At 34.8% G+C, this 27,966-nt stretch overlaps 5 protein-coding genes across 12 annotated transcripts; 3 read left to right on the forward strand and 2 right to left on the reverse strand.

Moving 5' to 3' along the window:
- Nucleotides 1–71: 71 nt before the first annotated feature.
- Nucleotides 72–5,167, reverse strand: LOC111485127 (beta-galactosidase-like). Its single transcript, XM_023131860.1, has 18 exons — nucleotides 4,777–5,167; nucleotides 4,600–4,695; nucleotides 4,395–4,507; nucleotides 4,232–4,298; nucleotides 4,055–4,147; nucleotides 3,837–3,980; nucleotides 2,613–2,701; nucleotides 2,406–2,511; nucleotides 2,226–2,313; nucleotides 2,009–2,127; nucleotides 1,754–1,918; nucleotides 1,492–1,664; nucleotides 1,272–1,381; nucleotides 1,084–1,193; nucleotides 891–1,001; nucleotides 654–764; nucleotides 354–559; nucleotides 72–262 (listed from the first exon to the last, which is right to left on the reverse strand). Exons 1-18 carry the CDS (start codon nucleotides 4,933–4,935, stop codon nucleotides 151–153), a joined length of 2,172 nt encoding a protein of 723 aa, XP_022987628.1. The 5' UTR covers nucleotides 4,936–5,167; the 3' UTR covers nucleotides 72–150.
- Nucleotides 5,168–13,548: 8,381 nt separating this feature from the next.
- On the forward strand, nucleotides 13,549–18,737 carry LOC111485126 (beta-galactosidase-like). The gene is made up of 17 exons (XM_023131858.1): nucleotides 13,549–13,990; nucleotides 14,071–14,166; nucleotides 14,259–14,371; nucleotides 14,472–14,538; nucleotides 14,651–14,743; nucleotides 14,818–14,961; nucleotides 15,637–15,725; nucleotides 15,827–15,932; nucleotides 16,026–16,113; nucleotides 16,212–16,330; nucleotides 16,427–16,591; nucleotides 17,141–17,313; nucleotides 17,409–17,518; nucleotides 17,595–17,704; nucleotides 18,039–18,149; nucleotides 18,215–18,325; nucleotides 18,405–18,737. The coding sequence occupies exons 1-17, from the start codon at nucleotides 13,826–13,828 to the stop codon at nucleotides 18,720–18,722; spliced, it is 2,178 nt and encodes a 725-aa protein (XP_022987626.1). The 5' UTR covers nucleotides 13,549–13,825; the 3' UTR covers nucleotides 18,723–18,737.
- Nucleotides 18,738–20,470: 1,733 nt separating this feature from the next.
- Nucleotides 20,471–21,960, forward strand: LOC111485245 (GATA transcription factor 21). Of its 6 annotated transcripts, none has more exons than XM_023132044.1 (4): nucleotides 20,471–20,639; nucleotides 20,679–20,763; nucleotides 20,849–21,103; nucleotides 21,578–21,960. In XM_023132044.1, exons 1-4 carry the CDS (start codon nucleotides 20,497–20,499, stop codon nucleotides 21,941–21,943), a joined length of 849 nt encoding a protein of 282 aa, XP_022987812.1. In that variant the 5' UTR covers nucleotides 20,471–20,496; the 3' UTR covers nucleotides 21,944–21,960. The 6 variants fall into 6 exon arrangements, with proteins under 6 accessions (XP_022987812.1, XP_022987815.1, XP_022987813.1 ...); XM_023132047.1 differs by having other exon boundaries at nucleotides 20,921–21,103; XM_023132045.1 differs by having other exon boundaries at nucleotides 20,471–20,625; nucleotides 20,668–20,763.
- Nucleotides 21,961–23,283: 1,323 nt separating this feature from the next.
- LOC111485319 (uncharacterized protein At4g29660) lies at nucleotides 23,284–26,657 on the forward strand. 3 transcript variants are annotated; one of them, XR_002718647.1, is made up of 3 exons: nucleotides 23,284–23,595; nucleotides 24,757–24,918; nucleotides 26,570–26,657. XR_002718647.1 is itself a non-coding variant. In XM_023132150.1 (2 exons), the coding sequence occupies exons 1-2, from the start codon at nucleotides 23,413–23,415 to the stop codon at nucleotides 24,865–24,867; spliced, it is 294 nt and encodes a 97-aa protein (XP_022987918.1). In that variant the 5' UTR covers nucleotides 23,284–23,412; the 3' UTR covers nucleotides 24,868–25,171. The 3 variants fall into 3 exon arrangements, 1 of the variants encoding a protein (XP_022987918.1); XR_002718648.1 differs by lacking the exon at nucleotides 26,570–26,657 and adding an exon at nucleotides 25,507–25,651; XM_023132150.1 differs by lacking the exon at nucleotides 26,570–26,657 and having other exon boundaries at nucleotides 24,757–25,171.
- Nucleotides 26,553–27,621, reverse strand: LOC111485242 (cytidine deaminase 1-like). The gene has a single exon (XM_023132038.1). The coding sequence runs from the start codon at nucleotides 27,518–27,520 to the stop codon at nucleotides 26,615–26,617; it is 906 nt and encodes a 301-aa protein (XP_022987806.1). The 5' UTR covers nucleotides 27,521–27,621; the 3' UTR covers nucleotides 26,553–26,614.
- Between the last annotated feature and the right edge of the window lie 345 nt (nucleotides 27,622–27,966).

The following is a 27,966-nucleotide window of genomic DNA, read 5'->3' on the forward strand; positions in this document are numbered from 1 at the left end:
GACCAGCTTGAGTTTGTCGAGCTGCATTTATGCATCTCGGGATGAACTATAATTCGAGATATCTGTGTATGTAGTAAAACTAGAGATATATATGAGGTATGAACGTTGAGCTTAGTTTCAAGCAAGCTCATTTGAAAGCTTCTTGTGTTATTAGGAGGTGGATCTCTTAACCAAAGAGATTCCCTGAGGATTACCACCCCATTCTTCAAAAATCACCAACAGATTCCCGCTCGGTTTCAACCACGCACGGGGAACGTGATACCTGAAATTTCAAAAACTACGTCGTAAAAAACACGCATAGGTGATAGCTTCACAAAACGATAGATCAGTGTGTAAGGGCCAACTCTTTTTACCATCTCTGTGAGGGTCCTCCACAGCCAGAATGACATTTCTTCTCAGTAAAGATTCCAGCATAGCCACATTTGCCACAGCTACCTCGTGCGGTATACGCAGGCCAATGGCGCCCGATGCTCTGGCCGTTAATCCACATTTGACCTTTGCCCATGCTGCTCATATCTAAAGCTAACGGTTCGTTGCCTCCCGGGGTGTTGAAAGTCGTCTGCAGATTCGTTATACAACAGAAGTTTAGATCAGAAAAGTCCTTGTTCATAGAGAAGCTGCAGGAATTTAAGGATGTTCATTTGGATTCTCACCTTGTACCATGTGAGGGGTTGTTTTTGAGACACCAATGAGCCTCTCACCCACTCAGCTGAGCTGCTTCCACTAACAGTATGAAGATTTAAGGATTCTCCTTTCAAGCCAACCTATTAAGGAGTAATGTAGTTCAGATTCTATAGCCAACCTATTAGAAATATTATCGCCATCACGTAGAACGAACCGAAATGCATAGCTGAAAGCGAAAACGAGGGTACATTGACTTAGTAATGTACCTTGTAAGACCATTTATATCCAGACATGTCTCTCGTACCCTCGTTCAGACCCTTCAACGTGACGGGGCCTAAAACACCAGCATTCCAAGTCTCAAAATGTAGGCCAACATTCTGACATCGAGCAAACGGGAGACGTGAGTCAAATTCAGAACCAACGATGATTTTAAAGAAACATGTGAAATTGGAAACTAACCGGGAGACCAACAGCAACACTCAACATAGAGAGCTTGTTAACTCCTGCCCTTAAGTTAACATATTTGCTGAATGTTAATTTGGGATTCTCCAATCCCCCATATACAGTTCCTACCATTCAGAATATATGTCATTACGATGTTTGAAAGATGTTTAAGGAAAAAAGAAAACATGTTTGTTGTCGTGTACCAGATAGTTGGCCATTTATGAACACATGCAAAGCATGGCCTGCTGAAAAGATGGTGAGAAGAGGCCATTGTCCGCTCCTTAAGAAGCCTTCGTTCGAGTCGATCCTTATACTGAGAAAGATAAACACGAAGTCGAGTAAGATATGATTGATTTCTTCCCAACGTTTTTCAATAAAATGTTCGACAAACGGCAAAAATTTGATAGGTGATGGAGTTCTTACTCTGTCATGTACCACAGATAATCTGTTGCATCCCTGGTGACACTGATTTGCTCCACTAACCCAGCCATGGTGGTTGTATCATCAGCATACGCAGAGGCTGTTACTTCAGTGTATGATTGCCATGAAAATGAACTAACTGGAGTCATTTTAGGCTGTGAGCTTGGAGCATTGACCTGTAAAGAATTATCTCGACGTAAAAAAAAGATATCGAAACGATGAAGCCTTTAAAGGTTCATCTATATAGTTTTGAATCTTGTCTTACTTTTGCAGTGTTGAAAATGACAGATTTGCAGTCAGGAAGGATGCTGACGGACCAAGGTGGCAGGTCATATGGATTATTTCCGAACGTGACTCTTGCAGACGACGATGCGTCGTAGTTTGCTAGAAAAGCAGCACATGCCCCTGTTCTAGTCCGGAAGACATGAGCCTTATAAAAAAGAAGTCAAATTAGACCGTCTTGCAATGAAGAATGCATCAATAGTTACATAATTTTTCATCAGCTAGATCATGATTCTACCTCTTGATGGCTTCCTAACGACGACACGGTAGGATCTACCGAAACTAAAGCGGGTTCGCACAGCTTGATGGCTTTGTGCAGATCTCTTAGATGACTCCATTTCGGTTCCCTCAATAGGCCTACCATATCCCAGAAAAGTTATTAAAGTAATGATGAAAATATATGAAAGCTCTTTTTGAGAATGTGATCTTGGAAGCTACTACTGCCACGAGCTTACCATATTCATCGATGGGAGCATCATAGTCGTAGCTAGTAGCAATGAAAGGCCCACCAGCAGTTCGGCCAAAGTTGGTTCCTCCATGATACTGACATGAGAGAAGATATTGAAAGAGTTACGGATATGATATCATTTCGAATGATCAGCCAGCCATTATGAAACACAGAGATTGGTAATTACCATATAATAATTGATGAAAGAACCACGATTCTGTATGAATCTTGCAACGGAATAGGCTAAGTCTTCAACTGGCCTATAAGGAACTGGGCCACCAAACTCGGTGAACCTTGAATATTTGAAGAACAGGGAGCATGTCAATTCTAATCCTTTGAAACTCAGAAATGTTTAGTCATAATTTTGTGAATCCAGGCAGAATAAGTTACTTACCAGCCAGTCCAAGCTTCTGTCCACATTTTGGGTTTATAAACCTTGTTCGGTTCGAAGTTTTCGCAGTAAAATCCATTGCAGGTGTCGATCTGAAGCAGAAGCAAGTAGATAGAAGCTTTAGAGAGGAGAATATAGAGGATGGAAGGAAAGTTTATGTTCAAGAATCTACTGATTTATAAAAAAAGTAGAAACTTAAAGAAGACTTTATGAGCCTTGTTTTACTCGAGAACTGATAGCATTTTAACTAATCTAAAAACAAACAAAACAAAACTTGTGTAATGATTGAAGCCCACTGCAGCGGATATTGTCCTCTTTGGGTTTTCCCCCTCTGAGCTTGTTCCTCTTTAGGTGTTTCCTTCTTCTCCTCAAGGTTTTAAAACGCATCTGCAAGGGAGAGGTTTCTATCGATGTGGGATCTCACAATCCACCCCCTTTAGGGCCGAGCGTTCTTGTTGGCATTCGTTCCCTTCTCCAATCGATGTGGGACCCCCCAATTCACCGACCTTAAGGGCCCAGCGTCCTAGTTGGCACATCATCCGATGTCTGACTCTAATACCATTTGTAACAGCTCAAGCCCACCGTTAGCAGAGATTATCCGCTTCGGCCCGTTACATATCGCTGTAGAACTCACGGTTTTAAAAATTGTCTGAAAGGGAGAGATTTCTACACTCTTATAAAGAATGTTTTTTTCCCCTCCCCAACCAACGTGGGATCTCACAACTTACGAAACAACTCCATAAAGAGAATATTTCCTTTTTTCACCTTCAAAGGGTTTAAGACGGAGAATAAAGAAAAGGACAAATTCACCTAGAGATTAAAAAAAGGCACAAAGGAAGAGTTTTATATAAGAAAGCAAGCAAGGATTCAAGTGTATAAAAGAAAACTCCACCAATTAAGGCAAAAACAATCAAGATCAAGAACCGTTAAAAGTGTTGAAATCCCACCAATAAAAGAGGTTCTCACTTTAAACTAAGTGTATGACTAATTGTGAGATCCGAAATCATTATAATATAATATAAGGGTGTGAAAACCTCTACCTAGTAGACATGTGTTAAACCATACTAACGAACTCATAATAGAACAGTATCAAAGTTCCGTAGTCCCTATTTTTCCATCCACAGTCCAAACAAGTCGTGCAAACAACCTCGTACATGTTTCTCAACGTCGAAGGCATCCCAAGATGAGAAAAGAAAGCCATGACAGAAAGGGATCAAAATAGCTTACCACAGGGTCAGGAGCATCCTCTTGCTTGCACATCACCCATGGTACTCCAGTGTCAAGACCCACTGCCATTTGAGCAGCCCATTTGGTGTAAGACTTACCAGGGGCGCCTATTTCCCACTCCACTGGTCCATATTCATTCTCAATCTGCACCCCCAAAGCATTAAAACCCAGTTTTGAATCCAATAAAAGCCTCATATTATATGTTCGTTGGATGTTACCTGAGACAGAATAATGGGTCCTCCCTGGCTATGATATAGCCTCTCCCCCTTCATCATACTAACAATCTTCGCAGTGAATTTTTGCATAGCGGCCTTTATTAAACACAATTAAATCAATAACTTCAAGAGTTCATCAAATCATTTGCTTCAAAATGACTATTTCAGAATGTTCCCTACCTTGAAAGGTCCATTGTCTGTCCTAAAAGCAATCCCAGGAACATACTTTAACCAAACAGGAAATCCACTGAATCATTGAAGTAAAAGTAAAATAATCAGAACAGAGCCACATGAACAAAATGATTAACAACATTCAAGTAAACATCCATTTTAATCGTTTTACCCAAAATTCCATTCTGCACAAACAAATGGACCAATCCGTAGATGAACATACAAGCCAGCTTGTTGAACAAGCTTCACAAATCTCACCAAATCATATCTATCCTCAAAATAATACTGAAAATTTGAAGAACAAAACACCAAATGAATCAGTATAATCCAAACCCAGAAGAACCCATATGGCAAAAACAAATTTCTTGCCCATTTACCTGTCCAGGGGAAGGCTCATGGCCATTCCAGAACACATATGTCTCAATAACATCTAATCCTCCATTTTTGGCCTTCTGTATAAGGTCCGGCCACATCTAAAACCACAGCAAAGGGGGGGAAATAATTAGAGAGGGAAATAGAAATAAACCCGTGAATCACATTGGACGTATTCGAACCTGAGGAGTGCTTCTTGGATAATGAATAGACCCAGAAATCAGTATTCTCCTCCGACCATCGATGACTATGGCTTTGTGGTCATAAGTCACAGACGCCATTCCAGATGAACAAACCCACAAAAACAAGAACAGCGCCGTAATCTTCGGCATTTTGAACATTTTGGTACTCCTAAACGCCAATCTGTGATAACGTATAAGAGGCTCTGTTTTCTTTTGTATTGGATTGATTCTTTTGAAGAAGAAAACAGAGAGAAGCAGAAAGGGGAATGGAAGTGCAAGGATTTAGATGGAGCATTGAGGAGTTGGGGTGCAAGGGAGAGCTGCTTTTTAAGCATTGGAAGCATGAATGGTGGGGGCCATTTTCAGTGTCTTTTTTGAGGAAATGCTTCAACCTCCGCCATTTTTCAAGCTACCCTTGTGCTAATTGGCATGTTTTAGAAGTAATTCTACTGGATTTTAAATTCTTGATTGAATGAAATAATTATAGCGTCTTGAAAATTGTATTATTTAAGAGTACATTGATTATGATCGTTTCACATGAATGTGTTCTGTTAACAGTTCTGGACTCGTGGCTGCTCCAAATAAAATAATGTGAATTTGAGAATTATTTATAATTTAATTTTAATTTTAATTTTTTAATAAAAATTATTATTAAAAATAATTCTAATTCAATGAGTTAAAATATTATATATACACCCTCTCAAAATTATGATCAAGAAACAAAAATTCAAAGGTTATACTCACAAATTTAGTCTCGATTTAAATTTATTTTATCTTTAAATTAGAAAAAAAAAATAATTCATAAGTTTTTAATTTTATTTTTAATAGTTTTCAGTTAAATTTGAAATTTTTAAAATTTAATTGATATATTTACTTTTTTTTTTTCCTCGAAGTTATAATGGAGAAACAAAAATTTAATATTATGTTAAGAAATTAAAGTTTATATTAATTAAATAATTAATCACAAATTTAGTCCCTAAATTTTGAGATTAAATTTAATTTATCTTTAAATTCATAAGTTTTTAATTTTATATTTAATAGTTTTCGTTAAATTCGACATTTTTAAAATTTAATTGATTTATTCATATTTAATAGATTCTCAATTTTCATTTGTATCGAGTAGATTTATAAATGTAAAAATAAAAATAATAATAATAATTTAATGATTCAATTTTAATTATTAAAATTTAAGGATTAAATAAATACGAGTATAATTATATTTATTTTACAATATATTGATAAATTTTATGTAACTTTAAAACTTGTTTAGGAAGAAAAATAAAATAAATATAATTGTTAATGGATAGGTTAAATTTATTTAAACAAAAAAACTAAAAATCAGTATCAAAAAAATTATTATTTTTTTGTGTTAATTTCGTGAAAAAAAAAATAATGTAATAAGGGAATGTTCTTTAGTGAATAAATTAAATTACTTCGAAAATAAAACAATAAAGAATAAAAATAATTACACTTAGTACAACAAAAACATTAATCAATTTCCACCCGAAAAAAACAGCATTAATCAAAATATTAATTAATTTAGTCAAGACATCCAATTAATTTACTTTTAAATTGTACATCTTATTTTGATATCTAATATTTTAATTACGTCTAAATGAAATTATAATTCATATTTACATCCAATCATTTGACATTTAATCTAAAAGGTTAAAAATTATATCTTTTAGGAAATTTTAAATTTATAATTGATTTACAATTTTGGCCCATTTACAATTTAATTTTCATTTATTTAGTTTAAAAAACCAAATTTGAATTTAAACAAATGGATTTTTAATATAAAAATAAATTTAATTTTTGAAATTGAACCAAAATTTAATACTTTTAATTTGTTATAAGATAATAAGATAAGAGGAAGATGGCCATCACAAAAATGTGTGGATAAGCCACGACTTTATGACGTGGCAGCTTTGCCTATAAGTTTATCAAGTTCAATTAGAACTGATAAGCACACACGTGTAATTCGTTAATTGGCCCAATAAATTTAAATTTAATAATGGAATGTTAATTTTTATGAAAATTGGTTTGAATATTTTCAAAAATTGAATATATTTTTTTTAATATAAAAAGTTGACCCTAAATTAACAATGAATTAAAATAATATATTTAAAACCATAAATAATTCTGAAATGATAAATATATTCCTTGAAGCATAATTTTGGAATTATGAGGAGAATAATAATTATAAGAAGAAAATTATTATATCTATTGGTGGGAATTAAATAATGAATTTGGTGAAGATTTTTTATTTGTCAACATGAAATATGCATAAAGTCGAGTGGGTATTTTCCATTATGACGGTTGTTATGGATTTTTTTTTTAATAAATTAAATCCATAAAAAAATATTATATAAGTGTGAAATTGTTGATTATCCATCAATTTTCAAATGGAAGTATTCTTTGTTTATACAAGAAATGAGAAATATTTTTTTAACAAATTGGACGGATGATGAGATTATATTTTCCATTTTCGTCCCTATCCCGTCTGATATAAATATATTTTTAACACATATATGCATTAAAAAAATAAATTATTCTAATTTATTTCTATAATTTAGATGATATGACTAACTCAAATTACTCCGCTTATTCGATTTATGGGTTGACATTTTTTCAGTTTGATCAAACCAACTAACTCGAATATAGAGTTAACAATCTAACTCAACTTGACCTATGTACTTTTAGAAAAATTAAGAATATTTAATATTTGTAACTGAGTGAGTGATGCTAATTGAATTATAATAAAAAAGGCAACTCGATAACTCAACCCAATTTAATAGTGTGTGAACTTTATTTGAGTTACTCGGGTCACCAACTCAACAAACTAAGATTTCGGATTAGTCCAAAAGATTTTTCCAACCTAACTAAGCGAGGCCAATGTCCTCGTTGACATAAAAGAACAAGCACGTGGTTTTAAAAAAGAGACTTAAAGTACGGTATCAACTAAGCTAAACTCTCCAAAATAAGTCCGACTCGTTAGTAAAAAAAACTTGTCGTCTAATTATTTTGAAATCTACTTTTTTTTTTTTCTTTTTTTTTTTTGTCAAACCTAATCATCATACGTAACAAATCAAATAATAATATATTTTTGTGTCTCTTTTCGTATAAAAAATTGTATAATAACAAATCAAACTATTACTTTTTATATATTAATTAGCGTCTTCGCATCAGCTTCTCATATTTAAATTCTTTCTATATAACGTTGAAACGTCTCAATATTATAAATATAATCATAATAATGTCTCATGTGAGGAGGTCAAGATGGTTGCGTAGTTCGAATCGTATCAATTGCAATATATTAAGTATTATTGGAAATTTAATTAAAAAATGACCGAATTTCCACCACCCGCCTCTTTTTAAATTATTATTAGTGATGGTTTATTTATTTTTGTGTGAATAGACAGAAATGGCCCCACTCCCTTATCCACCTAATAATAATTAATATTTAATAATATTATGATTATCCATTAACTAATAATATTATTATCATCATTTTACCTTCACGGAAAATGACACGTTTTATTTAACCAAAAAATAAAAATAAAATCAAATTTGAAAAAATAAAACACTTTTAATTTATAAAATTCGTAAAAATAATGATTTTATACCTAATTTTTTAATTTAAATATTTTATTTGGTGGTAATAATTTACTCACTAAAATCCTAACAATTTAATCACTTATTTATTGTACTATATAACAATTTAAAATATATTAAATTCTTAATTAGGTTAATAATTTATCCATACTCAAAATTTCAATAACTAAATTAATACTTTAAAAAATAATTAAAAAAATGATTTTTAACCTAAAGTTAACTTTAAATAGATTAATCTAATAATACTCAGATTCATCCCTTAATTTTATGTGAAATTTGATAATGATTATGACATGTCACCACACCAATTATTTAATCAAACTTCCAAATGTCTTAAATCAATCATTATTCACTTCATTTTATCTAAACTTCCCATTAATAGATTTAAATTTTAAGTAAGTTTCATATTAGAAAAAAAGTAATTAAATAATAATAAAGAAATTGAAAAAAAAAAACTCATTATATAAATTCATATATTCACATTTTTTATTGACGTGTGATATCATATGGTCCAACCTAACTTAATTAAGAAATTCTTACGTGCATTAAATAATTGGAATTTCATATTTTCACCTTTATGCCTTGTGGGATTGGGAAACTTTCTTCTTTCAAATAAAAAATAATAATGATAATTTATCTTTTAGAAAGCATATAATATAAAAAGTCGAGTAGAAAAGGATCACGCACGACCTTATAATATTAAATACTACACACAACTTGTTACTACCATAATTATCCTTCTTCCAAGATATCATGATTTAAGGAGAAAAAAATGCAACTATTAGTTATAATTTTGTTACGTAAAAACTTTAATGATTATTAAAGTGTTAAAATAAATATTATTACGTATTAATTTAGAGAACTTAGTGGTAAAGATATTTAGTACTGAATTATAGTTATATAGATATTTTATTATAGTCAAATATTTAGATATTTGCCCTCTCTATTTATTACTCTTTTTTTACCTTTGTAATTTATTTAATTATAAATAGAAAACTTTCGTACTATGTGGGTGATTTCTGCCAATATTTTTAATTAGGATGTGAGTTTTAAATATTTAATTTTTTTATTGTTTTAATTATCTAGAAATTTATTAGTTTTAAACCGTTAAAAATTTGTTTTAGAATAACAAGTAACAAAAACTAAATAAAAAATGAACCCAAAATAATTGGAAGTAAATAAAAAAATATAAAATTTACAGGAGTGACGAACGTCTTATGAGTTCAGCTATACAGTTTTTCGTGACTAAATTAGTGTCTACAAATGTCTTAGTCGAAAAAAGAGTAAAAAATTTTCGTCGCATCTCATGTCAATTAAAATAATAATTTAATTATTCATGAGATCGTACATATTGGATAGATTCACCAGCGTTGAATTCGCACGTCAACGAACACCCATAATAACGACTAGAACAATAATATTTAAAATCCAAGACAATCGTAGAAATTAGGGTTTGTTTCGGGAGGAAGTAAAGAGTTAGGTTAAGCATCAGCCTAACTTCTTACCAAACTTTTATAATTTTAATATCCCTTCAAGCATAAGTTATCCCTTACCAAAAAAAGTCCACGCCGCCCTAAAAACGGTGGGTACGTGGATTGGTTTAGTTTGGTTTGGTCTAACTCCCCATTCTTAAAAGCTACTATAAATTTTATTTTGAAAATAGAAATACCATTTAATAGATGCTTCGAAAGTACGTGTTTAGTTGTCTCGACTTCAAATCAACTTCAATATTTATATCTCTCTATAATGTAACAGCCCAAGCACACCATTAATAAAGATTGTCCGTTTTAGCTCCTTACGTATCGTCGTCAGCTTCACAGTTTTAAAACACGTCTCTTGTAAGGGGTGTTTTGTTCCCATCTCCAACCAATGTGGGATCTTACAATAGACGCGTTTAAAAACGTGAGGCTGACGCTATTTTTTTATTTTTACTTCCAAAATTATTATTCTCATAATTTAGTAGCCGACAAAGATTTATATTTTGCATTAATTAGAAATCTCTATTTTTAATATTTAAATTCAATATTAAAAAAATTACTCTAAAAAGGAGTTTTATTATTATTATTATTACTACTATGGGTTTAATTATAATTTTTGTGATAAAATAATTACCCATCAATATATTAATGAAATAATTAATTGAATCAATTTCCATTAAATCCAAGCTGATTTCAATTGTCAATATCATGGATAATTAATCAAAGATGTACCAACTAACTCCACTTAATTTTTTTAATTAATAATTCTTCTCTTTTACGAAATTCAATATTTAATAACTTTGATTCTTTTCATATCATATTATTCCAAACTTTATATTAATATTTTATTTTAAATTGTCACATCAAACTTTCAATTAAGCCAAAAATTAAAATTAAAAAAAATAAAAACTACAAAAATGGATGTTAATTAATTGAACAAAATAACCTTTTTTTTAAATACATACAAATTTTGAGGGCAATGAGAACTGAATGAAAAAATGGGGCCTACGTGTCATTGTTTTAGTGGATCCACATGTCATTGCGATTGATTAAGTGGATGAGCTGTCATGTTGCTTTCAAAATATATTACACAAATCCTTTTTAATTGATATGTAGCAATGGATAAGATGGAAAACATTCCTCCATTGTTCCTACTCATGCAACCTCATGGATATGTTTGAGAATTTATGTAGTTTTAAGATGTAGTGTAACAACTCAAGTCTACTGTTAGTCGACATTGTTTGCTTTAATCCGTTACGTATTGTTGTCAGCCTCACGATTTTAAAACGTGTCTGCTAAAGAGAGGTTTTCATACCTTTATAAGAAATGTTTCGTTCACCTCTCCAACTAATGTAGAATCTCACATTTATTATTATTTTAAAGTTCGATTCAAATGGGATGGAGATTCAAACCCTAGACCCGGTAGGTCGAGAGTATTTGTTAGTGTGTAGAAAATTTTTAAAACGAGAATTATTAAACCTAAAAAACTATAATAGTCCATGTGTGACCTCTTTTCCTCTTTTTAAGACATTTGTGTTCTTACGTTACACATATTAATATTGAATAAAAGCTAATTTAAAAACGTACATTTCGATCCTTTGTTTGACCTACTTTCAACTAATATTTCTCTGCCTGAGTGACATATAAAAGTTTGACTTTTATATATATATATATATATATAATTAATTTAGTGGTAACGTATCTATCAATGTGTATGGCTTCTCGTTAATAAATATTTCTTTAATTATTTAAAAAACGAAACCTATGAAAGCTCAGTTTGATTAATAATAATGAATGACAATGATTAAAATTTTATAATTTTAAAATTTGTTTATGTATTTTGAAGGGACGTGGTTAACTAGATGATATGGCGAGGCACGTATGCATCACTTTCAATGACTAATGTTTTTTTTTTGGTGACGTGATATTTGTCGTTCAATTAAATTTATAAATAAATAAAAATATTTTAAATATAGTTAATATATTATTCGGTCATATAAGACATGCATTTTATGAGAGTTTTTATTAAGTTTTTTTATTTTATTTTATGAATTTAATTATGATATTTGTTTGTTATTTGTAACGATCAAAGTAGGTAATTGAAAACTCAATATAAAATTAATTTCATAAAAGAAATTAATATATGTGCTAAAAGCCTGAATTAATTTTTTTTTAATGAGGATTATTACACGTGAAATAAAAGTCTTTTTTTATTATACCCCATATTATTATATTAATTTATATTTAGAAAAATATTGAATGAATTATGACGATTCTTTTTTAATTTATGGGGGCCCATAGAAATCCCCTAAACGGACTTAATAATGTTTGAATCTAAAGCCCATTGGGCTTAGGTCTTAGGGCCCAAACGTGAATAAGACAAAAGCGTGCTACCCATGGTCGCATATCAAACTCTTTACTTTCGAAAATCTCTCTGCCCTCATCTTATAAAAACCTTTTTCTCAAACGGAGCTAGAAGTTTGAGTATACGCTGTCAGACTGTAGACGACGCGATTTCGAGTTGGTTGACTCACTCGGTGCTAACAGTGAGTGCTACAAAATTACTTGTAAACATTATGAAGAGGTGCAATTGTGACACTTAAAGCTCGGGATTTTAGAATATACTTAAATATTTACTATCGAGTAATTTATGTTATAAAAGTAACACTAACCAAAGGCGATAATATGATCGTGTTTATCTAAAAATATGATTAATTATTAAACAACTAATTAGTGTCTAATCGAATGTATTAAGTTTATTAGACAATTAAACGAGCATTTATGAAAAGCATGATCCATGGAAGAAAAAAGTCAGCATGTGGACCATAGTTTTATTGACCAATTAAAAACACTTTTCAAATTATGCAAACAAGTAATAATTTTTAAAGGGATATTTAACTCCCAAATTTATTGTAATTATGAAAATTAAATTTACGTGTTTTTTATGGAGGAATGAATAAAATTTTTTATTTTATCGATTACAAACGTTAAATATTCTTAATATTTTAAAAGGTGGTATACAATTAAATTGAATTGTAACCTTATTTTCGAGTCGGTTGAGTTGATTTGGGAAAAAAAAATACTAACAGACAAGCTGAACCGAAACCCAACTCAAATCGAAAAAAATTCTAACCCAACCTAATATTTATAATTTGGGTTGAGTAGTCGTGGTCGGTTAGGTTATGGAGCCATATTAACACTACTAGTCTCGATTATTTTTAGCCTATTTCCGAGCTTTGTACTTTGACATAAAAATAATTAAATAGAAAATTAAAAACACTAAATTTAGTTGGACGACGTCGCATCAAATATAGATTTTTCATGTGTATGAATGACTCACTAATGCTTTCCTTCTTATCCATTAATGTATTTCAATTATAAAGGAAAATAACTCGAAGTTTTGTTATCTGTTTTGAAAGCAACATGACACCACCTCCAATCACACATTGACATCTGGCTCCACGTAGGCCCCCTTTTTAATTCAATTTCCATGAAATATATATTGAAATATCCATTTTCATAATTTGCATGAAATTTCTCGTAATATAATAAAAAAATGAAATTTAATTTTGATAAAAATGTTAGGAATTTAAGATTAAATTGTTTAAAATTTTTAAAATGAAAGGATTAAATGGTTAGAAAATGATGTTTAGCGCAAGATCATAGCATTATTACAATCACTTCTAAAACGTGCCATTTGCAAACCGGTAGTTGGAAAATTGCAGAGGAAGAAGCGTTTAGTGAAGAAGATAGTGAAAATGGCCCCACCCTTCTCTTTCTCATGCTTCAAATGCTTGAAATGGAGCTCTCTCTTGCAGCAGAGCTCCTCAATATTCCATTAAAATCCTTGCAGTTCCATTGCCCCCTCTGTTTTCCTCTGTTTTCTTCTTCAAAAGAAGGAATCAAAGAGGAAGAAACCGACCCCTTATCACAAATTGGTGTTGAGGAGTAGCAAAATGTTCAAAATGGCAAGGATTATGGTGCTGTTTTTGGGTTTGTTTTTGTGGGTTTGTTCATCTGGAATGGCTTCTGTGAGTTATGACCATAAAGCCATAATCATCGATGGCCGGAGGAGAATACTGATTTCTGGGTCTATTCATTATCCAAGAAGCACTCCTCAGGTTCGAATACGTTCAATGTGAATCATGGGTTTATTTCTATTTCCCTTTCTAATTATTTCCCCCCCTTTGCTGTGGTTTAGATGTGGCCGGACCTTATACAGAAGGCCAAAGATGGAGGACTGGATGTTATTGATACATATGTGTTCTGGAATGGCCATGAGCCTTCCCCTGGACAGGTAAATGGGGAAGAGATTTGTTTTTGCCATATGGGTTCTTCTGGGTTTGGATTATACTGATTCATTTGGTGTTTTGTTCTTCAAATTTTCAGTATTATTTTGAGGATAGATATGATTTGGTGAGATTTGTGAAGCTTGTTCAACAAGCTGGCTTGTATGTTCATCTACGGATTGGTCCATATGTTTGTGCAGAATGGAATTTTGGGTAAAACGATTAACATGGATATTTACTGGAATCTTGTTAATAATTTGTCTTTTTCATGTAGCTCCGTTCTGATTACTTTACTTTTGCTTCAATGATTCAGTGGATTTCCTGTTTGGTTAAAGTATGTTCCTGGAATTGCCTTTAGGACAGATAATGAACCCTTCAAGGTAGGGAGAGTTTCTGAAATCTCCATGGACGTTTCTCATCTCTGTGTTAAAACAAATAAGTTTATGGTTTATTTACTGTTTTAAGTAATGGATTTGATTGTGTTCGATAAAGGCGGCTATGCAAAAGTTCACTGAGAAGATTGTCGGTGTGATGAAGGGGGAGAAGCTATACCAAAGCCAGGGAGGACCCATTATTCTGTCTCAGGTAACATCCAACGAACATATAATATGAGGCTTTTATTGGATTCAAAACTGGGTTTTAATGCTTTGGGGGTGCAGATTGAGAATGAATATGGACCAGTGGAGTGGGAAATAGGCGCCCCTGGTAAGTCTTACACCAAATGGGCTGCTCAAATGGCAGTAGGTCTTGACACTGGAGTGCCATGGGTGATGTGCAAGCAAGACGATGCCCCTGATCCTGTGGTAAGCTATTTTGATCTCTCTGTCACGGGTTTCTTTTACCTTCTTGGATGAGGTTGTTTGTGCCACTTGTTAGAACTGTGGATAGAACTTTGTACTGGTCCCTCGTGAGTCCATTAGTTATACATTTATTGTAAGGTGTGAGACTCTTTTATAGGTGGGGATTCCAACATTTAACGTTTCTCGAGCTTCATTTTTCTTTAATACACTTGAAGCCATGCTTACCTTCTTATATAAAACTCTTCTTTTGTGGCTTTTCTTAATCTGCACTATGTTTTGTCGGTTGATGTTACTTAAGCCCACCCCTAGTAGATATTGTCTTCTTTCGACTTTCCCTCAAAGTTTTTTAAAACGCGTCTGCTAGGGAGAGGTTTCCACACCATTATAAAAAATATTTTGTTCTCTTCTCCAACCGATGTGGGATCTCACAATCCACCCCCTTCGGGGCTTAGCCTCCTTGTTGGCACATCACTCGGAACCTGGCTTTGATACCATTTGTAACAACTCAAACGTACTTGTTAGATATTATTCTCTTTGGACTTTCCCTTTTGGATTTTCCTTCAAGGTTTTTAAAACACGTCTACGAGGTTTCCACATCTTTATAAATAATATTTTGTTCTCCTCCCCAACCGAGGTAGGATCTCACACTTTCCTTCCATCTACTTGGTTCTACTTCAGATTGACACCTGCAATGGGTTTTACTGTGAAAACTTCGAACCCAAGAAGGTTTATAAACCCAAAATGTGGACAGAAGCTTGGACTGGCTGGTAAGTAACTTATTCTGCCTGCAATCACCAAATTATGACTAAACATTTCTGAGTTTCGAAGGATTAGAATTGACATGCTCCCTGTTCTTCAAATATTCAAGGTTCACTGAGTTTGGTGGCCCAGTTCCTTATAGGCCAGTTGAAGACTTAGCCTATTCCGTTGCAAGATTCATACAGAATCGTGGTTCTTTCATTAATTATTATATGGTAATTACCAATCCAGAGTGTTTCACAATGGTTGGCTGATCAATGGAAATGATATCATATCCTTAACTCTTTTAATATCTTCTCTCATGTCAGTATCATGGAGGAACCAACTTTGGCCGAACTGCTGGTGGGCCTTTCATAGCTACTAGCTATGACTATGATGCTCCCATCGATGAATATGGTAAGCTCGTGGCAGTAGTAGCTTCCAAGATTACATTCTCAAAAAGAACTTTCATATATTTTCATCATTACTCTAATATTTCTTCTGGGATATGGTAGGCCTATTAAGGGAACCGAAATGGAGTCATCTGAGAGATCTGCACAAAGCCATCAAGCTGTGCGAACCCGCTTTAGTATCGGTAGATCCTACTGTGTCATCGTTAGGAAGCAACCAAGAGGTAATATCATGATCTAGCTGATGAAAGATCATGTAACTATTGATGCATTTTTCTTTGCAATATGGTCTAATTTGATCTTGTTTATGATTGTTTAAGGCTCATGTCTTCAAGACAAGAACAGGGGCATGTGCTGCTTTTCTAGCAAACTATGATGCATCGTCGTCTGCAACAGTCGCCTTTGGAAATAATCAATATGACCTTCCACCTTGGTCCGTTAGCATCCTTCCTGACTGCAAATCTGCCATTTTCAACACTGCAATAGTAAGACGAGATTCAATTCACTTAGACCCTCTTGTGCTTATATGGTTGTTGGGATTATAACGCGTTTGCTAGGTTTCCATACCCTTATGAACAATGTTTCGTTCTCCTCTCCAACCAACGTGAAATTTCATAATCCACTTCCCTTCAAGGCGTAGCGTTCTTGCTGGCACTCGTTCCTTCTCCCATCGATGTGAGACCCCTCAATTCACCTCCTTCGTGGCCCAGCGTCCTTGTTGGCACACCACCTCATGTCCACCCTCTCCACCTTCTCGTTGGTACATCGATCGGTGTCTGGCTCTAATACCATTAGTACAACCAAAACCCACCACTAGCAAATATTGTCCTCTTTTGTCTTTTCCTTTCGGGCTTCCCCTCAAGATTTTTAAAACGCTTTTGCTAGAGAGAGATTTTCACACCCTTATAAAGAATGATTTGTTCTCCCCTCCAACCTAGGTGGGATCTCTCCAAAAGTTTAGATAAAGTATATGCTAATGGAACCCTTTAAAACTCTTCAAAACCTAAAGTTTCTTTGTTTGGATATCTTTGCAGGTCAAGGCTCCGAGCTCACAGCCTAAAATGACACCAGTTAGTTCATTTTCATGGCTTTCATACAACGAAGAAACAGCCTCTGCGTATACTGATGATACAACCACCATGGCTGGGCTAGTGGAGCAAATAAGTGTCACCAGGGATGCAACAGACTATCTGTGGTACATGACAGAGTAAGAACTCCATCACTTATCATAGCTTTGCCCTCTGTCAAACATTTTATGGAAACATGTTGGAAAAGAAATTATTTTATGTTCATCTTTCTCAGTATAATGATTGATCCCAACGAAGGCTTTCTAAAGAGCGAACAATGGCCTCTTCTCACAATCTTTTCAGCTGGCCATGTTTTGCATGTGTTCATAAATGGCCAACTATCTGGTACATGAAAATTAACACATTTTATTCTTAAATATCTTCCAAACATCAACTAAATGATATGATATTATGAATGTAGGAACTGAATATGGGGGGTCGGAGAATTACAAATTAACATTCAGTAAATACGTTACCCTAAGGGCAGGAATTAACAAGCTTTCTATTCTGAGTGTCGCTGTTGGTCTCCCGGTTAGTATCTCCAGCATTCAAAACCATCATTGATTCTAAATTTGTGATACCCCACATCGGTTGGAGAGGAGAACAAAACATTCTTTGTAAGAGTGTCGAAACCTCTCCCTAGCAAACGTGTTTTTAAGGGGAAACTCAAAAGGGAAAGCCCAAAGAGACAATATCTGCTAGCAGTGGGCTTGGGTCATTACTAATGATATAAGAGCCAGACATTGGGCGATGTTCCATCGAAGAGGCTGAACCTCGAAGGGGGGTGGATATGAGGCGGTGTATCGGCAAAGACGTTGGGCCATTACAAAATTTGTCTTAGCGTTTTTTGTTTGCTGAATGTCAGAATGGTGGCCAACATTATGAGACATGGAACACTGGCATTCTAGGTCCTGTCACATTGAAGGGTCTAAACGAGGGAACAAAAGACATGTCTGGATATAAATGGTCGTACAAGGTACAATAGTACTAAATTTGTTAGAAACTAAGCTAGAGAATCTCAATAACACTATTTCTGAATAGGTTGGCTTGAAAGGAGAAGCCTTGAATCTTCATACTGTTAGTGGAAGTAGCTCTGTTGAATGGGTGACAGGCTCATTGGTGTCTCAAAAACAGCCTCTCACATGGTACAAGGTGAGACAAGTTGAAATGAACATCCTTAAATTTCTACAGCTTCTCTGATCTAAACTTGTGTTGTGTATCGAATCTGCAGACGACTTTCGATGCCCCGGGAGGTGACGAAGCATTAGCATTAGACATGAGCAGCATGAGTAAAGGTCAGGTATGGATTAACGGTCAGAGCATTGGGCGCCATTGGCCTACATATACCGCACGGGGTAGCTGTGGCAAATGCAGCTATGCAGGAACTTTTAATGAGAAGAAATGTCATTCTAGCTGTGGAGAGCCCTCACAAAGATGGTATCACGTTCCCCGTGCCTGGTTGGAACCGAGCGTGAACCTATTGGTGATTTTCGAAGAATTGGGTGGCAATCCCGAGGCAATCTCTTTGGTCAAGAGATCCACTCCCTGATATAACACAACAAACTATCAATTGAGGCTGTCTTCAAGTAAAACCTCAACCATGCATGCCTCATATTTCTATACTCTTATTAAATGCACATAGATTTCTCACATTATAGTTCATCCCGAGTTGCACAAGCCGATCGCCAAACTCGAGCTGGTTGGTTTACGTCCCGGGACCGAACATCCCGTGCTCACATTCACAAGAGAATAACGGAAAAGAATACCCAAACAAAACACTATTTTTATGTTAAATGTAGATAGAAAAGGAGCTTGGTATGTAATATAGAAAAGAAAATGTACTTCGATTCCCATATTTATATTTGTTTTTACGGTAATATTTGAATATATATCATTCGTTTGAAGAGATGGGTTTTCAATATATATTTTATTTTCACAAAAAGAAAAATAATAATTTCTTCTATCGTAAACTATAATTTTTAAAAAAGGATCGATCAATTTAAGGTGATTAAGCACGAGAGCGAGAGAGTAGAAATGTAGGGGCAAATTTGGAAGAAAGCGAGATAATGTAACCCTCCATCCATTCAATATACACCTTATGCGAGTGATTAACAAACCCCTAACGTAGCCCTATTCTTTATCATTAATATTCTCTTTTATTTTTTTTTATTTTATTTTATTTTATTATCTTAATATGTTAAAAATATTATATTATATTATATTAATTTTTAAATCTTAAAGAGTTCCATACTCTTCCCCCTCTGTCTCACGTTTCAAGACAAAACGCGGCCTCACGCTCTCTATTTTTTTCTTTCACTTGTCCTTTTAAATCAATTTTTATTTTAAAATCTTATTTATTTATTTAAACTTGTTTTTTTAAATGTTTTATTTCATGTCTTATTTAAACAAATATATTATATTATATTATATTACAAATTTAGTAGTGAAATAAAATAATTTAAAAACATTAACTCCACTCTGCCAATTCAAAAATAGAAGGTTGAGTTGGGTGTGAACTAGTCATTTGAGACATCCAACCTAATCAATCCGAAAGTTTGGATAGATCCAAGAAACTCCGATCCAACCCGTGTAAACTTCCAGTATGTACTCTTGACCCAAAGACTCAAGATTCGAATCTCCAACGCTCATATTGAACGCACGAAAAGAAAATTGTTAAGGTTTACTACAAAGGTGCCGATTTTTTAAATCACATCTAACTATTACTATGACACTACCATTGAAATACTGTGACACCCCAAACCCACTACTAACAAATATTGTCCGTTTTGCCCCATTACGTATAACTTCACAGTTTTAAAACGTATTGGCTAGGGGGAGGTTTTCACACTGTTCCCCTCTCTAACTGATATGGGGTCTCACAATCCATCACCTGGTATCGGGTTTTGATACCATTTATAACAGTTTAAACTCATCACTAGCAAATATTTTCCGCTTTGGGGAGATACATATAGCCATCAGCAACAATTTTAAAATGCATATACTAGGGAGAGGTGTAATGTTTCATTCCCCTCTCCAACTAACGTGAGATCTCACATATGTTTTTTCCTAAATCTCAACCTATATACAGATAGCAAACGACGATCATCGAAAACTATTAAATTTGAAACTCGGGTAATTTAGATAGTAGGGTTTCGGGTTTCGGGTTTAGTTGAATATAGATTATATGTGTTGGAAGAAAGGAAGAGATAGGGTTTTATGGTGTGAAATGGGGTCTGTGTAGCAGAATTCCACTCATTCAAATTTCTGGTGAGATTGTCTTTCTTAAAGTTTTTGTTTCTTTCTTTGTCCTGAAAGGCACGTGAATGTCTCATTTATTAACCCCTAGGCCCAGCTCCCCCTCTCCCCTCCGCCCTATTCTTTTGCCCTCTCTCCCTTCCGCCCTCTCCTCCGCCATGGCTCCGCCTTATCACGACGACCTTCTCCGCCGTTCCTCTTCCCACCACCTCTTCTTCCCCACCACCACCGCCACCTCATCCTCCTCCTCCTCCTCCTCCTCCTCCTCCCTTTCTTTCCCTGCCCCCGATCACTCCAACTCCGACGACCCACGCCGGCTGCAGCTCAAACACGAGGTATATTTACAATTCCGACGACCCTTTAATTTATTTTTCAAAAAGTTGTGATTTTTTTTAATTTTTTAATTTTTCTGATTCATAGAGTGAAAGCTCAAGCTGCTGTGAGAATCATAATACTCATAATGATTTGGTCAACTGGTCTTCTTCTTCTAAGATTAGATTGCTGATAAATTCTAACCAAATCAACACCGCCACCCAGATGATCGACGGCGCTCGAAACTCCCATGATCTTAACCGGACAACCATGCTAAACGACGGCGCCGCCATAATCAGAACTTGTTCCGAGTGTAACACCACAAAAACTCCCCTTTGGAGGAGCGGCCCAAGAGGCCCTAAGGTAATTTCATTTCATTTAAAACACCATTCTTTTTTACTTTTTTTTAAAAAAAAAATATGAAATTTAATTTAAGATATAATTAATTAATTTTTTTTTCTAAAAACAAGTTAATTAGTAGTATATTTTTTTATTAGAGAGAAATATATTTTATCTTTTGGAATATTTTTTTATTAATTGTGGAGTATAATTTATTTTCAATAGTTGTGAAATATATTTTATATAGCTTTAATTAATTAATTTTTTTTTTTGAAATGGTTGACTGTATATCTAATTAATTAATATTTTTTTTTAGAAATTGAGTTTATTATTAATATATATTTTTTTATAGGGTAGCTTCTATTCTATTTAAAGATATATATATATATATATATTATTTATTTATTTATGTATTTATTGTGATTATAAATGGCTTGGGAATTAAACAATTCTAGGGTTCGTTAAATTTGGGGTTATAATTTTTCTATTATTGTGCAGTCTCTTTGCAACGCCTGTGGAATCCGGCAGAGAAAAGCAAGACGAGCGATGGCGGAAGCGGCGGCAGTGAACGGCGGTGTTCCATGCGGCGGAAAGTCGGCGGCAATAATTCTGAAGACGAACAAGGCGGTGCAACACAAGATAATGACAAAGCCGGCAGCGAAGAAATTGAAAAGGAAGCGGAAAGACGACGTCGTGGTAGCCGCCGGCGGCGGCGGCGGCGGAAAGAAGGGTTGTTTTGAAGATATAAAAATCGGGCGGCGTTTGAGCGAGATTTCTTCCTCTTACCAGCGAGTTTTCCCACAGGACGAAAGAGAAGCGGCAATTTTGCTCATGACCCTATCTTATGGCCTTCTTCATGGTTGAATTTTATAATTAATTAATTAATTAATTATATATATATATATATTTTTTTTTTTATAAATTTTATAACCTTTTCTTTGTTAATTTAATTTTCTATTAAATGGTAATGCATTTTAAAGATAAAAAGTTTTCAAATAATTAGAAACAAGACATTGAGACTATATATATATATATATATATATATATATATATTATTGTATATGTGTGTGTATATTATTGTATATATATATATATATATATATATATTATTGTATATGTGTGTGTATATTATTGTATATTTTTTTAACATAATTTAATTAAATAATAAAATATAAACATATTTAAAATTTTTATCATTTTTGCAAAATATTGTGACTAATATGCTATTATTTTATGTGGTTAACAAATAATTACTTGTTTGACATTAACCAAACATTATCTGATCCAATATAATTAATATATCCCATTTTTCTCAAAGATGGTATAAGATAAAAATTAAAAATTAAAATTAAAATTATTAGACATAGAAAAAGACCAATAAAATCTAAGGCCCCTTAAAATTACATATACAACAGGACCTCATGGTTCATAATTTTGATAAGGATTCAGAATCTAAATTCGCCTTTGATGACCGTACCTACTTTTTATTCTTTGAGTAAAGACTATTTCGCATATGTTTTATCTTCACTCACATACATTAGAGAAAAATTCTTAGGAGGTTACCAGTAAAGCACATTCAACTATGTAATTCCTATGATTGAGCTAAAAAAAAGATAGGTACACTTATTAGTATAGGTAGTAACTTTCATTTTCTTTGAGCATTTCGTAATCATTCTATCTTCAGAATTCCTCTCATTTGAAAATGGTCTTAGTCTACCGCTCATTTATCTCTAAATCTGAATGGATAGAAGTTTGGTACAAGTTGAACAATTATCATTTAAGTGTATTTAAAAAATAATAATAATCATTTAAATATTTTCACCATGAACTTTCAAGTTCTTAAAAAGTGAATAGACGATGGTGATTGGTGGATGACACACACAGCTGGAAAAAATCAGCTTTTTTTTAAAAAAAAAAAAAAAAAAGAAAAAAAACCCTCCTCTCTATTCTTACCGTTTTAACTGTCTTCTTATTTTGTACCGTTGACTTTTTCTTTTTTAAATTCACTCATAATTAAAAAAAATAAAATAAAATAATATATATATATATATCCGTAAAAGATTCAATAATATTATTAATAATATTATTGTGATTTTTCTTTGACCGTCTGGATAAATTGGATGAAGAGAAGAGAAGCCCAAGCTTGAAGATGAAGCTGACCCAATTCTCATCCTTATTGGGCTTTTCTATTTTCCTCCCCTCTACAAAGCTCTTCATTGCATTGCACCGCCACTCACCAACCGCCGATTCTGGAACTGTTTTCGTTTCCAATCTTAATTCGTCTCTTTCCAGTAGCCTTGTATTCGACGAATCAATCGCTGGTTGTGCTCGAAATGGCGAGCTATCTATGGAGGAAGTACGCCGATTATCTCTACACCAAGTGGGAAAGAACGATTCTATGGGACATGGTTGATCCGTATAGGCGACCTAAATCGTTTACGCCGTTGGTTACCATCTATATTGCTGCCTTTTACACTGGGGTCGTCGGCGCTGCCATTACCGAGCAGCTCTACAAGGTAATTTTGCCATTGTTGCCTCGATTGTTTTCCCCCAATTTATCGTTTAACTTGAGCGTGTTTATCCAAGTGCTTTTGATTCTATTCAATTGAGGGTGGTGATTAGGGTTTAATGCCTTGGCATGGCTTAAGTGGCTAAGGATTTTTGTAGTTATCATCTAGGTTTAATTCTTCTAAATTGGAGTTCTTCGTGGTAGTTCTTTGGATTTGGGATTGCTCTTTTTTTGTATGTTCTTGTACATTCTTTTCATGTATCTGAAAGATTGGTTTCTGATCGTAAGAAGAAAGTGAAATTCTGTTTAAATCCTAGTGAGATCTCACCTCGGTTAGAGAGGTTGTAAGGGTATAGAAACTTCTCCCTAATAGATGCATTTAAAAACCGTGAGACTGATGGTGATGCGTAATGGGCCAAAGTGGATAATATTTGCTAGTGTTAGGCTTGAGCTGTTACAAATGGTATCACTAGACACGGGGTGGTGTGGTAGCGATGACATTTTTTCCCAAGAGGGTGGATTGTGAGATCCCACCTCGGTTGGAGAGGGGAAGAGGGGAACGAAGCATTCGTTACAAGAGTATGAAAACCTTTCCCTAGTAGACGTGTTTTAAAACCGTGAGGCTAACGGTGATACGTAACGGGTCAAAGTAGACAATATCGGCTAGCGGTGGGCTTGGAATATTACAAATGGTATCAGAGTTGGACGTCGGGTGGTGTGGTAACGAGGACGTTGGCCCCCAAAAGGGGTGGATTGTGAGATCCCACCTCGGTTGGAGAGAGGAACGAAGCATTCGTTACAAAAGTATGGAAACCTCTCCTTAGTAGACGTGTTTTAAAACCATGAGGCTAACGGTGATACGTAACAAGTCAAAGCGGACAATATCTGCTAGCGGTTGGCTTGAGCTGTTACAAATGGTATCAAAGTCAGACATAGAGTGATGTGTCGGCGAGGACATTAGGCCATCAAGGGGGTGGATTTTGAGATCCCACCTCGGTTGGAGAGGGAAACAAAATATTCCTTGTAAGGGTGTGGAAACCTCTCCCTAGTAGAAACGTTTTAAAACTGTGAAGCTGACGGTGATACAACCTGGTGTAGGATCTAAGATGCTAAAAGCATAATTTGTGGTAGCTATATCAACCTCAGTAGTCCTTATGAAAATGTGCAGGAAAAGTATTGGGAAGATCATCCTGGGGAAGATGTACCTCTAATGAAACCAAAGTTTTATTATGGACCCTGGAGAGTAATGAGGGGTGAAGTCCCTGCACACACCAAGTGAAAGCTCTAGCAAGTTAATGGCCCGAGTATTTGCTGTTTGCTCAAGAAACTGGTACGCTCATCAATAATCATTCATCTTTGTGGCTTTCCTGGTTGAATCTTATCATCTACTTCGTCGTCGTTATATCTCAACGAGACGTTTAAAGCATGAGGGCTATGTTTAAGTGATTGTTAGGCTTGTTTAAAGATATAGGTCATAGCTACTCTGTAGTCTAGCAGCTGCCTTATAGGAGACTAAATACTGGCTAGACAAGCCTTCCATATATGTTTTGGCTGATGATTTTTACAGCTCAAACACTATTGACTTGTTTTTAGGCTCTACCAAAATGGCTTCAACCTCCTCCTTCCTTACATGGCACCCCTCTGCTTTCACTCCCCCCGCCCTCCTCTCAATCTCTTCCCCGTCCCCTTTCCCCGACTCCATCTCTGTAACAGGCAAAGGAGGGATATGGGGACATATGGAACAATTCCAACGGAGCCAGTCCCTTTATCGAACCTGCATTATGCTTCTCAGGCAAGCGCATGCATCGCGTTAGGCCTCAGCACACGAAGGCATGGATGGAGATGGTCCAGCTACAAGATCTGAGCTTTCCTCCTCCTATCTGCATCTATCTAATCAACAGAATTTAAAACAATGCAGAGATCTCCTTATTTATATCTTTACTTATAGAGAGATATTATGGAATTGCAAAGCGTGGGGCTTGTCAATCGCCATCTCGATCGACCAAAAATCTTGCGTGGATTTTGTTTCAATTAGAAGATGAGGGGAAGGGCTTTGTACAAAATAATCTCTAGGACTCAGTTTTGACTATGGCGGACCCATGTGATGGCTCAGCCTCTTGGAGCCTTGCTAACTCGTGTGGTTTGGTCACAACCTCACATTAGAGGTCGTGACTCGTTGGAGTTGGGTCATTATTTATCCCTTATTCATGCTACATCTTTTATCTTTGTGTCTTGGACCACACGTGGAGCTTGAATATGAACAACCTTTGAGATGAGCCCAATGAACTTCTCGAGCTACTTCTAAGCCTCGCCATGGATGGACTCTCGACCAGAACCTAAATATATGGTTAAATGAGAAACCTAAACCTACGTTAAATGAGAAACCTAAACCTATGGTTAAATGAGAAATATGACGAGAGATCCACAAGTCTCAACTTGGGAGTGGGATAATTGTTAGAAATGAGATTATTGACTACAAACTTGACTCTAAAGTGAAACGATGTAAACATCAGACTATGTGTGGGTCAACCTCTAATAGGTCGAAGGTCGAGGCACCTAGGCCTCCTAGACTCAAACCCGTTCAATGATTTAATCTTTCAAAACCTATTGTTATTTGTTTATAATAAGACTTTATACAATATTCTTTTTATTATCATCAATTATTGTCTCCGTCCCTCTAAATTCATTTATTTTTATTCCCTATTTTTAAAAATATTTATTTTAATCATTATTTTTTTTAAATAACTAATTTTGTATTTTTTTTTTAAAACAAATTGACAATATGGTTTTGAGTAATTATTACATCAGATTTCATTAAAAAAATCCAAACTCTCTAAAACATCTGATTGAATTGACCCAAAAATTAAAGAAAAAAGAAAAAAAAAAAAAGAACGATCCATTTATTTCTCAAGAGTTTTTTTTTTTTTTTTTTTAAATTTAAAAAATTATTTGTGAACGAAATCATATTTAATATAGTGCAGTAAACATTTCAATTCCTTCTCCAATAATTTATTTCGTCCGCCCAATCACACGGCGGCGACACAGTGAACCACTCTAAATTCACATTCCGGCGAGATGGTCTGTAGTAGCAGCCTTGCCGTGTGTTCTTGCTTCACATCCACGCCGTCCTTCTCCACCAACACGGCCGCGACGATTCTTTCATACCCGCCGCCGCCACCGGCGACGTACGACACTATTGCTGTCTGCACTGGCCCCATACTTGGATTGTATGCAGCCGATTCCATATATGATCCTTTGTATATTTGTCCATCCGCGTCCATTAATGCAACTCCCGACGGACATCTACTGTACGGCGCGTGGGACATATTCGCGGCGTCTAAGGCGGCGCGTTTGAGTTTCTCCCAATCGCTGCCGTGAGCACCATTACAGAGCGTGTGATTTCCGGCGGATTCATCCGACAGAGACAGGCCGTTAAATCGGGGCTCGAGAAGTAATGGAACGTCCTTATTGAGAAGATCGTAAGGGCCGAATCGGTGGGGGAGAAATTGGGGGAGAGGAACGTAATCGTTGGATTTGGAATCGGATTCCTCGATTGAGGAGACGAGGATTTTGATCTCGGCGGCGGAACGAACTTCTTGGAGGAATTGGCGGCAATGGCCGCAAGGTGCGGCAGACACGGCAAGGAAATTAAGATGAGATTCAGCGTTTAGGGCGAAATTTGTGACGAGGAATTGTTCGGCGTGAACAGAGTGATGAAGAGGAAGGCCAGGGAATTCGAGATTGACGCCGAAGAAAACTCTGCCGGAGGATCCGAGACCGACGGCGCCAACATGGTATTTGGAGATCGGCGGGCGTGCTAGGCTCTGCGCCGATTTGACGAGCGATGGAAGGAGCAGAGGGATTGTGAGGCCCGATTGTTTGGCCATGGATTCGGCTTCTGATGCTTCGATTACGAATCTAGGTCCGTCCATACCGGCGGGGGGGAGGGGAATTGGAGTGATATTCCAGTAAAAATGGCGGTGGAGGAGAGAGGAGGAAGAAGAGTTCTGGCGGAGGAAAGTAGAGGAAGGAAATGTGAGCGAGAACCAGAGGGAATATAAATAGAGACGGCTGAGGATGAAGAAATTAATAAATTGATTAATTATTATTAGAATTAGCGAATTTTTTTTTTCTTCCTTTTTTTAATAAATAGTTCGGTCCACTTACGCAAAAACAATATATATATATATATATATATATATATATATATATATATATATATATATATATATATAAAATTAAAATTAACAACTCAATTTTGATATTTTTTTTCAGGTTTAAAATAATTGTGAAATTAAATAAAAATAAATATAAATACACGTGTATATATAAGTGTTAGTTATAGATGTTCACGAACAGGTATTTTTCTTTATTTCTT

This window comes from Cucurbita maxima, unplaced genomic scaffold (assembly GCF_002738345.1).
Source record: "Cucurbita maxima cultivar Rimu unplaced genomic scaffold, Cmax_1.0 Cma_Scf00010, whole genome shotgun sequence".
NCBI lineage: Eukaryota > Viridiplantae > Streptophyta > Magnoliopsida > Cucurbitales > Cucurbitaceae > Cucurbita > Cucurbita maxima.